The sequence below is a fragment of the Plectropomus leopardus genome, chromosome 12 (assembly GCF_026936395.1).
Source record: "Plectropomus leopardus strain MGB_pleo_1.0 chromosome 12, ASM2693639v1, whole genome shotgun sequence".
Classification (NCBI taxonomy): Eukaryota; Metazoa; Chordata; class Actinopteri; order Perciformes; family Serranidae; genus Plectropomus; species Plectropomus leopardus.
Genome location: NC_142187.1, coordinates 7,021,832 through 7,034,453, shown reverse-complemented (window position 1 = coordinate 7,034,453; position 12,622 = coordinate 7,021,832). Strand labels below are relative to the sequence as shown.

General features: G+C 37.7%; 1 protein-coding gene and 1 long non-coding RNA gene across 3 annotated transcripts in view; one reads left to right on the top strand and one right to left on the bottom strand.

Annotated features, from left to right (window-relative positions):
* Positions 1-2,384: 2,384 nt before the first annotated feature.
* urod (uroporphyrinogen decarboxylase) lies at positions 2,385-11,718 on the bottom strand. Its single transcript, XM_042498068.2, has 10 exons — positions 11,525-11,718; positions 9,846-9,958; positions 9,152-9,231; positions 8,526-8,588; positions 7,670-7,867; positions 7,397-7,558; positions 5,719-5,853; positions 5,042-5,142; positions 3,886-3,952; positions 2,385-2,649 (listed from the first exon to the last, which is right to left on the bottom strand). Exons 1-10 carry the CDS (start codon positions 11,545-11,547, stop codon positions 2,485-2,487), a joined length of 1,107 nt encoding a protein of 368 aa, XP_042354002.2. The 5' UTR covers positions 11,548-11,718; the 3' UTR covers positions 2,385-2,484.
* Positions 11,719-12,170: 452 nt separating this feature from the next.
* Positions 12,171-12,622, top strand: part of LOC148188036 (uncharacterized) — a 38,371-nt gene continuing 37,919 nt past the window's right edge. The window contains exon 1 of one of the 2 annotated variants that reach the window (XR_015778249.1): positions 12,171-12,408. This is a non-coding gene — a long non-coding RNA (uncharacterized LOC148188036). The remainder of the gene's footprint in view (positions 12,409-12,622) is intronic. The other variant, XR_015778250.1, reaches the window with a different exon arrangement.

The following is a 12,622-nucleotide window of genomic DNA, read 5'->3' as shown; positions in this document are numbered from 1 at the left end:
TCATGGCGATGGTATGACATGAGTTGTTTAACACCCCTGTCTGTCCTGAAAGTGCTTCTAAACAGTTTGAAGTAATGACTACACATTCTGCTCAGGTTAATAATCAGATGTTTTCAAAAAGATTTTTTCCCGCTCAGGTTCTAGAAGACAAAACAGGTTCAGCTTGTTGGAATTGGAAATGGTGCTTAGTGTAGATGGAAGGCCAAAAAAAAAAAAAAAAACATATTATGGAATATATCAACACTATAGTGACCTAAACACACCACAGCTTAATAGAACTGCTACGGTGACACTGAGTGACTGAATGAACGTGAGATATGAGCAAGCGCTAACAAAACACATTTTATTTGAATAAAATAACAACACAGTGCTACGAAAGGTATTTTTAACCACGATTTTTTTTAGAAGCCTAACGGAATGATAGTTGCCATTACATTTAAACAATCATTATGAAGGTTATTGAAATGACTCCTCACAAGAGAAGATGTTTTGTGTGGACATTTTCCTTTAAGGGTTACTCCACCAATTGAGTATTGCACTTGTGCTTTTTGGACTGTTTTAAAGGCTTTTTTGGAAGGCCTTTCCCATCGACATCAATGCAACCAGCCTAACTTGGAGTCTGCCTCCAACAGCCATGATAGAGACAACGCTTCCTCACTGATCTGTGTTGGTTATCACTCAGATTTAACAAGTAGTTTGGTGGCAGCAGCAAAAAACTGTGAATCTTGAAGGACTTTACCAAGTCTGAGGAGCCTGCAAATTATGTAACATTTTGTCAGAACTTTGCAAACTCAAACTCAAAACTAGGACAAGGTCAGGTCGGGGAGGTACGTTGACAACACTGGAAAATGCTCCAGAATCAGGCAGGTACAAAATAAATGTTACCTTCATAAGTATTTTTAACATTACAATCACAGATGTGTTTTCACATATATCTCTCTTTATTAAATAGCTGTTGATAGTGGAGTAATCTCCTATATTTTTTTCTTTTGGAAGCCTATTCGTATAGAAAAAGTCAAGTTACTCTCTCATAACTAATAGTTAATGTTGTTCCAGAAGCCACTTTGTGCTTTTTATTTATATAGACCTTCATTACAAAGCAGTCCCCGAGGACTTCAGACTGGATGATAAAATCGTGTTCAGGCACCTTCAGGCAGGACACCGTCTCACTTCTGTCCCAGTTAAAGCCCCAGTCACTGTCATGTCTCTGTCCCATTTTCTGGGCCGGGCCCCAGCCTCCAGTAAGTGCAGAAACCATCCAGAAAAAAAACCAAAAAAAAACAGAGAAAGTGGTGGTTTTTAATGTAGATATAGCTGAGAATATTGGGCACTTTCATCCAATGGGACTTAAAAGTATTTTGGTAAAATGAGCTTCAATTCCTAAATGGCTTGAGGTACAAATAATCATATTTAAGACAAGTAGGATTTTGCTGTGAAATGACAATACTGGCATGTGATGCAAGTTATAGACACAGAGACAGAGGATGTTTTTTATGTATAAATGTATGTTTCAAAAGCAAAGCATGATTATCACAGCTACCACATAACTGCAGTCACATGCGACCATGTGATTCACCTCATAAGACATTTTTTCTCCGTGAGTTATTGAAATAAATGAAGATAAAAACAGATTAGAATGAAAGGCATAGAAGGCGTCTTCTTGTACAATGTGAATTTCTTAGAAGACTTTCCGTCTACGGGAGTAAAAATAAATCCCTTCATGCTGAGATCCAGCGGGGGATTTTGTTCCCTGTTAAGATGTCAGACTGTTGCTGGAATGATCAACAGCTGACATTTTTCCTTAAAAATTGATTTTTTAGAGCTGCAGTTAAGTGTCTCTTGCTGAAGTTCTTTTGCAGAATCGCCAGCTTTTGTTTCCTTGTTGTTTTTCACTTCAAGGACAAAGCGGCTACTTGTGCTGATGAGGAGCTCTGTTGTGATTGAAGCCGTTTGTAAGAGGTTCGAAAGGTTTGTCTCCATTTGTATTTGTTTGTGCTGCAGTGACATTATTGGAAGTTTGATTGGATGAAAAATATCAAGAGTTTTCATCTTCAAGTCAAAGCTGTTTTCAGCATTTTTGAATAGATCTAATATTAATACAAATCCCATACAACTTAAATGCATTTGCAGTGTGCATGCAATTGCAAAAATGATGTGATCCTCTCCAGTGGAAACACATAATCCACTCCTGCTCAGATCAACATATTATAGATGAACAGAAAATCTTGTATCAGAAAACCCACGTCTTGTTTATCCTGCATGAGAATGTACTGAATTTATGTTTTTTTTTGTGCCATATATTCAGGATAAGTAAGTGTTTTCTTATTTTTCCTCGTCGAAAATCTGTGAATGGATTATTTAGCGACTGAAAACACACAAAGCTGTTAAAGTTTTGGTTTTTAATAAAATAATGCATTACTATAAATGTTTCCATCAATATCATCCATTTTTGGGTTACACTTTTTCACACAATCACATCCATCTTCAGATTTGTTTGATCATCTGTTTCGAGTGTTGGTGCACGGCTTCCACGAAGGCGCCCACGTTCTCCGGGTCCATGTCGGGGTAAAGGCCGTGGCCCAGGTTGGCGATGTAGCCCCTTGTGCCGAAACCCTCCACCATCTTCTTTACGATATCTGAAATGCGCTCCTAAAGACAAAGAGGAAGAAGAGGAAGAAGAGGGAGAAGGAGAGAGGATTTAATGTACGAATCAGCACGTTTAGACCAACGGCTTCAGAATATTTACCATAAGTCTGTAACAGTATCTGTGGGAGACAAACTTTGCTCAAACTGGGTCAGAGAAGAACAATTTCAGAAAGTTCTGGTGAAGAGTTATAAATTGCCACAGTGTGTGGAAACTAAAGTTTGTCAGAATGAATGACAGCACTTCACTGTAATAAATGTATGAATTAAAATACTGCTGAATAAAAATAAGATTCATGGCTGTTGCTGAAAATAGCAGCAGCTGAAACTTGAGAAAACTGTAGAGTTGCAATGAAGTTATCAATTATTTTCCGTCCTTCCTTATTCATTTCGTGACAGACAATACAAAATTCTACCCCGGAACCCTCAACAACTCACGCTAAACCACTAATGACAGAGCTCAGCTGTGCATGTTTTTTGACATATTGTTATCAAGTTATGAAAAGTAAGTAGCACTATTAAATCAAAATTTGAATACATTCATGAATAAATGCCAATACATTATATTTAATTATAAAACAAATTTTAAGAACTACATTAAATTATTATCATAATTAAAAATCATACATTTTGTTTTATTTTAATTTAATTTAACACTACTACTTACTCTTTGGTGGCATTTTTGTGAATGAAACTTACTTCACCTTACGACAAGTTTGAAGGTTTAAGAGGATTTGCTGACTTTGATTTAAAAAAACACTTTTACAACCAAATCTCAGATTAAAAACAAGCGGAACATTTCAAAATAAGAACACCATTATGTTTATAATGGACCAATGATTGGTGTAGTGCTGTCACTCCGTGGATTTACAGCCAGAGTAATATGTCTGTGAATAAGGAGGGACAATAAGATGATGCCCTGCCTGTTTTTATCTGGGTTGTGCTTTAGAGATGTGGATTATTTTAACATTTTTACTCATTTATTTACATTATTTTTTATTATTTTTTATATATATCTTATATTTAATATATATTTTTTATTTATATTTAATGTTACATCTTTTCAGTTTCTTTTTAAAAAGGCACTGCTGTCATGTGGGATGGATAGGAGGGTTTCTGTAAATGTTTGGAGGTATTTTGAATTTTCAAAATGAAATATAGTAAGAAAAAAAAGGAGACAAAAACAGAGAAAAAAGTTTGTGTTGATGTGCAAGCTTAAACCAAAGTGGGAGTGGAGTTTACCTTTGGAGCGTAGAGAGCACAGGGGTCCATGTTCCCCTGCAGGCTGACCTTCCCTCCTGTGCGCTCCCTGAACACACACAGACACACACAACACAGGACACACACAACACAGGACACACAGAGTAATCCTTTAACCAACAGGTTAAGCATTTGATGAGCGGAGCAGGAAACACAGACGTTTGTTGACTTAAATCCTGCATGCGGTGAAAAACCAGGGATGAGGGAGGTCACTAATGGTCAACCTGCTCCTCAGGAAACACGACGCTGTGCTTCATGATTACGGCGACTGACTGGATGTATTCAGCCTCGAGCGACGTCTTCAGCAGTCTGACCATGACAGAGGGTTTTGAAGTTGTAGCTGCTTTTGACTGAGGAGATTTGCATATTGATCCTTTTGATTGCTGCTCACATTCCAAAGATATCTCAACACCTTAAATCTTACAAACTGCCACTGGAGGAGCCAACTCCAAATTCAGATTCCTATTACCATTTCACACATAGCCGCTGGGCTGCTGCATATTTAACTATTTGAAACCCAAATTGGCTTGATATATTTAAAAATAAATAAATTTTAAAAAATAGCAAGAAATTAGTAAAAAAGCTGCCAGAAAAATACCTAAAAATAAGCAAACAAAAACCAAGAAAAATGACCCAAAGAAAGAACTAAAAAAAATTTAATTTGTTTCTTTTTTTCTTTTTCTTTAGTTTCCCGGACCTTTTCCCCGTTTTTTTTTGTTTGTTTTTTTTAATAATATCTATAATCCTCCCAACCAATTTTCAGATCATTTCCTTGTCACCCTTTACAATTTTTTTGCAGTTTCTTGCCAAGTTTCCCATTATGGTTTCCAAAAGAAATCAAACCAATTTTCTTAGGTTTCAGAGGTTTAAAAGCTAATGAAAGGCATCCGAATGCAGCACATGAAAACTGATGTCAATCCAGGTGTTAAAGGGTTAATACATAGCCTGGTGCAGAGGAGATAATCTAAATTAGGAGGTGCAGTTTGATTTTAGATTTTTAGGTCATTTTATTTTGTATTTTTGTGTCATGTTGTCATTTTAAGCTAAAACATCTGTTTCTACAATTATTACATGATACATCAGCAGAAAAGTAAAAAAGCAACCCCAAAACAGCTCTGTTCACAAGTGTGTGTTTTACCGTGCTGATCGTGGGTCAATGGTCCAGTCCAGCCCGACCACCTCATAATTAGACTGAGACAGATCCTCCAGACCGTAGTGAGCATCCTTTGCAAACACGATCTACAACAAACACACACACACACACACACACACACACACACACACACACACACACACACACACACACACACACACACAGAAAAGTAAACAGAATTGATTTTCAAACCAAATTCTGCAGCAATCATCATGTACCATTTCTGGTGAACTGCTGCCACCTTGTGGTCAAAAAAGTGCAACACTTTAGTTATTTCTATGAGACCAGCTGAATCCTTAATGATCCCTCCTGGGAGACAGTGCTGCTGAAGCAACAGAGTGATGATAAGAATAGAATAGAAACTAATACAGAAAGTAATTATAACAAGAGAACACACAGAGAAGCAGACACGGCACATAAATAAATAAATAAATAAATAAATTAACAAAGTTGCGACAGTCGTCTGCTGTTTGGATGATGTGCAGGTGTACATCATTAGCCACTGACATTGTCAAGAGGAACACATGCAGGAATATGAGGAAAAAGAACAAAAAAACATACACAGAGTCTAAAATGTGTGTTGTGTGCTGTGGATTTGGGTATATTTATATATCTGGAAAAAAAAAAGCACATTGAAGCTTCTGTGTGCAGCTGTCTCTCACCATGGGAACGTCTTTTCCATCCTCCTTTAGTTTATCTTTGACGCAGCGAGCGATGTCTCGGAGGTAAGGCAGAGAGAACTCTTTAAACTCCACTGGACCCAGAATGCCGGCGTGGGACTCAAACACCTGCAGAGCCTGAACACACACACGCACGCACGCACGCACGCACGCACGCACGCACGCACGCACACACACACACACACACACACACACACACACACACACACACACACACACACACACACACACACAAAACCCGCAGATCAAATTTTCTGGAGCATTTTACATAATTTTGGCTGTATTAATGCTATAGCATACATTTAGGCAAGATTGTGTATTTTTGTTTAATCTTTGAATTTCAAGTAAAGTAAGTAAAGTAAGTGAAGCAGGCCTTAAGGGTTAATTCCATGACTTTTGGGAACCCTGAGTGTTTCTCACTATGTCACGGCCTTATAAATAATCTCAAAAAATGTTGTAGATCGCTAAAAACAATCATGTCTCTTTTCTTACACTGCTCTGCCATAAGGTCAAAGGTCAAGGACACAGCAGCAGAGAGGATGCTTGACACTTCTAGAGGCGGCCGTCCAGATAAAATACATACATACATAAGCCACCCTGCTGCCCCAAACACTGAAAAGTGCATTAAAAAAGCAGCGCACTGTGCTGCTATGACACTGTCTGGACTTTGTGTAATAATAAGGTTTGTGCTCTCAGGCTGTGCTCAACTTTTTTTTGGGGGAAAAAATGCTGCCACAATCACATTTTCTGCTGATACTGAGAAGCAGGTTTTTTCCATAAGGTGTGTGTGTAGGGGCTGCCACTATCAGCAAATAGTATTTATGTCCCAAAACAACAAAATAATCTACACAATATGCCTTATGCTGAGTCTGTTTCTTCGACCGTTTTGAATCTTATTTCGCAGGTTCTTTAAACTTAATTAACAGTTCATGTCCAGTCCAGGGTTCCTGCAGCTAAAAGCAACATGGATCTGACTTTTTTTAATACCACTTTTAAATTAAGTACAAGACCAATTCTCTAATATCCAAAATTGACAATTTTATTTTGCCCAAATATTTATTGTAACATAAAACATTACTTTTCTGTCCAGTGAAAATTGGACTTATCTGTGACAAATGTTGAAAAAAAGCAACCCTTTTTAGAGTGGAACACATTAAACACAATGAATATGTTATGTTATCATTAAAATATCTTTTTGGTTTATCAAGAGAAGTGGGAAAAATCTGGCATTTCCGGACAATTTTCTGATTGATTGAGTGATTTTGTGTTTCTCAATCTGCATGTGAGATTTCACTGTTGGATTTCCATCATGACGAGTTTAAGAAAAGGAATTTACTAAATTATTTAACAGAAAAAACAGATGTTACCAAATATTTTGAGATTTTACAGCGCAATGTCAGAAACAAAGATTGATAAAATCCTACTTCTCATGTCTGAGCATTTTCAGGACTTTTGAAAGATTAATTTAAGTCAATTTCATATCAATTAAGGCCTTATTTTTAGATTAATGAACTCAATGCCTTTAAAGCCTTTTAAGGATCTGCAGGAACCCTGGTTTAGTCATTTTTTGCCATATTTCAGTTAAATTTGTCGTGGCAGTGGGGCGACATAATCAAAACTGTAAACACGTATCCAGAAATGAGAACTCTCATGATCTAACCTGAGCTCCAGCTGCCACCTGGCCCAGCAGATACTCCACGATCACATCAGTCAGCATCCTCAGCAGCATGTGGCTCGCCTCAGGGTGTCTGTACAGCCAACGCTTTGACTTGGAGAAGGTCTTAGAACCTCCACCCTCAATCATGTAGGACATCAGCGTCCACTGTGGAGGGACGCAGCAAAGAGGGAAGAGTCAGAATCACAGTACTTTAAATTTCTTTTCTTTTTTCATGCTTCACTATACATCTTTAAAAATGTATGCATCATCTCTAACCGGAGCTCCAGTGAATCCTATGAGGGGCACTTTGCCTTCTATCTTGTGTCTGGTCAGCGTGATGGCTTTGAAGACGTAGCCCAGCTCTTTGCCAACGTCCACTTTGGCCTGCAGACGCTGCAGGTCTTCGGGCTCCTTCAGGGGCTCCGGGAATGTTGGACCTTTACCTGCAACCATCTGCACATCCATACCCATGGCCTGGGAGAGGCAGAGGAAAGTTATCACATGGCCTGTAGATGTTTAAATAGATGATAGAAATATGGCACTCTTTATAGGTGATTTAAGTGATTTTTAACTGTTCAGTTCTCCAAACGGAACCCGCTTTCACATCTATAAATATTTGTGTCTTGTAGCTCAAACCAGAATATTTAAATTTCTTGAATTTCCAAACTGAGGTTGTATACACTGGTTTATATGGTTAAAGAGCTTGGAAAATGTTTTTTCCCACTTTGTCCTTATTACCAGGTAAACTAACTGCTTATATACACAAACAACACCGTAAACGCTATTTAAGGTGTATTGATATAATTTGTCTACTAGATGGCAGAAAAGCATCCAAACACGCTGACAGATTCACAATCATCACACACTACTGGCTAATAAAGCAGTTATGTTTGCTAACATTCGCCTGGAGCAGTATTATTGTCACATCCAGCTTTTGGCTCTGTCCGCCTGATGACAGTAAGTCCACTAATTTTTGGGCTGTGAAACTAAAACAAAGAGCTGAAAGAGGCTAAAACTCCTCATGGGCAAACACCCTTTAAATTGTAAACACCACATACACTTATCCAACGACATAACAGAAAAAGATGACAGTAAACATGCTACTGAGCGAGTCTGGTCCTGATGGCCTTACCTGTGGGATAACCAGGATGTCAGAGAAGATTATGGCAGCATCGAAGGGAAAACGCCTCAGAGGCTGAAAGTGAGGAAAAAAGGAGTGAAAAAAAATGAAACGAAACAACTACAACAAAAAAACAAAACAACTTAAATATGAAAGTCATTTCGGTTTGTTATTTTTTGTCTTATATTGGTGGCCTTAAGATATTTTATTATACACCATCATCACATTACTACTGTACTATTATTAATATTACTTTAAGTATTGTTAAGTATCTTAAAAGTGAATGTTTTGAATAGATTTTCACTGGTTATTTGCACTCTGGAGCTTCCTTTCAGCTCAAATTAAGTCATAAAAATATATCATGGCAACTTGGTTAAATGTGATGAAAATGTGATCTTTCAGACAAGATAAAACAAAAATAAACACACATTAAGATATCATTTGGTTTTATTCCACTGGTGGCTTGCTATATATTAGATGAGATAAAGATCATATTTTAAGTGTGTTTGATCATTCATTTTCTGTAATTTTCAGCAATTACATCAATCTAATTCTATTTAAAGTGGACTAACACTGCTGTCTAACAATCTGAAAACATATTTTTTATATGATTTCATATTAGACTTTTCATGCTTTACCTGCAGAGTGAGCTCACAGCAGGCCTCTGGTGACCGACATGTCTCAAAGAAGTCCTTCCCTGCTCTGGACTCCCGAAACTCTGCAGATTTCAGTTAACAAAACATTAACGTCTTCATGATGCCTTCAGTGTTTGAAAAGCCATTTGTCCTAAAATTATACTGCCTACAGACATTTATTTAAAGTTAAAAGAAAAAAAAGACATGGTGCACAAAAGAGTCTTTGACTTTTGATGAGCATGAGTGTTAAAAGTCCCCAGAAAGATCTACAGAAGAGATCGCATGACACACCTGAGGGAGGGTGTATAAACCCAACACACCTGCCTGGAAGGACTCCACCTCCCCTAAGGTGCATTTAGTTAGTTAATGAGAGGCTATAAATGTTGCCTTCCTCCCTTTGTGGGACCTTTTGTACAGCGACCATGTGTGCGTCATGTAAGAAACTTTTCCTTTAATACTACATTGACTTTTCTATTTGTTGTCTTGTTTTATAGTTAATACCTTTGTTTTCTGATGGCAGAGATAGAACACACACACACACACCTGTTAACCCCCTGAATTTAATAAACGGTTCAGCTGAATTATCACCTGCTGCCTGCTTCTTCCTTTGTTCATATCATCTTAAGTCGGCAACAGTGTGTCTCCTAACAGAGAAAACAGTATATCAGGAGAGAAGAAGCACTGGTGTGTTCTGTACCTGGTAGGTATCTTCCAGCCTGTCTCATACACCACACTGGGACATGTTCAGTTTCTTCTCCTCGTGCTGCTCGCAGGAATGTATCGTTCTGGAGCTGGGGGAAGTCCTTGGGGCTGAAAAGGAGAGGAAAAAACAGGTTCAGTCTCCTCTTTGTGCTCATTAAGCAACTGTGCATCAAACAAAGGAAGGACTAGCCCTCTAATGCAGTGAAAGGGACAATATCCACGCAACACCAGACATTTGCTAACCCATACAGCCAGTTGCAGTGCAGCTGTGTGTTAAAGTGTTGTGTTGTGTAAAGTAATGAAGCAAATAAGTATGCAAAAGAAAAACCTGCAAGAGCAACGATACCTAGTGCTAAAACAACAATGTCACCAAATATGGTCATCAAATCAAATGACTAATACATATAGTATAAAACAAATCACTTAATACAATGATGAAAATTAAAAATTACAGAAATAAAAATACATGAGTGTTTCCAAGATTCCATATTTCTACATGAATATGCACCACAATCTATTCTGATCTACAAGCAGCTGGTTGGCTCTGACACCATTTACTTCTATCTGTTTGTCAGCAATGTACTCCTTGTAGTATTTAGTACTGTGTTAATTTTAACTCTGACACACCAGAATGTGAGTCTTTTCCTAGCGGACAATAAGTCACATTTATGGCTTTCATTGAGTCCAATTTTTATTATTCATCTACGACTATTCCTCTCAATTTTACTAAACTTTACCATACAACAAACTGATGCATACCTAGTAAATTAATTTTAAGTTTTTGCCCTTTATGAGAATGTAGTTTGCATGGCTGTGTCTGATCACTTGATTCTGAGGGTTACAATACGGTACCAAGCTCCTGTTATCTAACACACAGGCGTGCTCCTCCCTTTCTGCAGCAGTCATACAAGCATCCAGCTGAAGAGCTGTCAATGACTGAGATGACAGATAACACTCGTCTGCCCTCTTATCGTCTTCCAACAGCTGGAGAAAAACGGTTACAATGCATCACAATCTGACAAATTCAAATTTTGCTGTGAATCTTGCTTTTCCAATTAAAACACAGACCACTAATTCCTCCAAACAAATTACTAATAAAATATGAACATGTTCATGTATAATATATATATATATAAACGTTAACTACAACACTTTTACATAATGCATTGCTGCTTAAACTCTTCACATAAATGACATAGAAATAATGTGTGTTTCACTGGGATAACTCGGGTAAACAAACAAAACAAACTTAGGAAAAGATGTCACTGTTGGGATTTTTAAAAAATCAGTTGCTCTTTGATGAATAATTTTTATGCCGAATTTATCAGAAGATCCAAATGATTGGTTAAAGCTCATAATTTATGTCGCAAAGGAAGCTCACCTTCACATTTGAGCGAGAAACGATTAAACTGATGGTTTTCTGAATAAGGGTTCGCCATTACAGAGGGAGTTGTGCCAACTAAAGCTAATATGCAGCATTAGCGTCCATAAAATATTACTATTTTGTTGTGAAAATGGGGTCATAATCGGTGAACGTGTTGTTACATTCGATTCATATTGTATGAGGAAATGTTTTCATAAGAATGACACAGGCATTTTTAATAACGTCACTCAGCTAGCAGCCAAAATGCTACTGTAATACTGTATATTTAGGCTAACAAGAGGAGAACTCACAGGATGAACCCGTCCTTGCTCATGTCGGGAGGTCAGGAGGAGTCAGGCTTTCTCAGACGCTCCTCTGTCTCTCTGGAGATGTCACTTGCGACCTGCAGCTCCTCAACTGTCATTTAAAGCTGCTTGCACAACTGTTTCTGCTCAGACACCCCTTCACTCCAGGGCGCGGCCATCTTGAAAGACCATGTGACCATATCAGGAAAAGAGCCGCGCTTTCAAAATAAAATCCTTGGCTATTTTCCTCCTTATGTTGGAATTTAATGTCTACTTTGCCACGTTACGTTTGTTTTTCTAATGTATGTGACATATGAAAAAATAAAACTAATGGAATATTAAAAACAAAACAATTTTCTTTACATTTTCAAAAGTTATTACATTGTAAAAAAATATGCAAATGTCTAAAAATACTTGTATTGTATTGTAAATACTTGTAATAAAATGATATAACATATCTTTATCAGTTGCTGCCAGCGTGCTCATACTGATACTTGACTTATGTTTACTTGTTTACACACACACACACACACACACACACACACACACACACACATGATTTCAATATTTGATAACTGAGTCTGATACATTTTTGATAAATGCCTTAGTTTATGCACACGATATGGCGAGAAGTAGATTTTTTTTTAACTTTTATTTTTATAGGTTCTCTTATTTTGAAGCTTGGACTTACCTGCGGACGCGGGATAATTAGAATGGCGTCCCCACTACTGTCAATTAGTCAGCTCAGGAAGACGCCCGGAGGCATTTCTTCAACCGCATTTGTTTGTTCTAAGTTTTTCGTCGTTACTTGGAAATATTTTTGTGTCGTTATCAAGTATCTTGGAGGTGGACGGTGGAAGTCAGCCTGCTACAGTCAACATTTAAACACGGTAAATAACGCAACTCAACACTGAACTGTTTATTGTTTCATGTGGACACTTCTGCTCGGCGTCTAAATGACGAAACTTGAAGCCATTATTGAGCATGTCTGCCTGAACCATACTGCTTATTTTGTTCTGTGAGAACCGTTTTTATATAGCAATGACCAGTGTTTGTTTTGGTGTTTAGGGGGAGATAAGTACACTTGCACAACAAACGGGGTAC

Coding starts and splice junctions, on each gene's coding strand:
- urod (XM_042498068.2), bottom strand. CDS start 11,547: ATGAGCAAGGACGGGTTCATCCT. Junction 9,959..11,524: donor AGCAAGGACGGGTTCATCCT/GTGAGTTCTCCT, acceptor TCTCCTTTTCAG/CCCCAAGGACTTCCCCCAGC. Junction 3,953..5,041: donor ATTGACCCACGATCAGCACG/GTAAAACACACA, acceptor GTGTGTGTTCAG/GGAGCGCACAGGAGGGAAGG.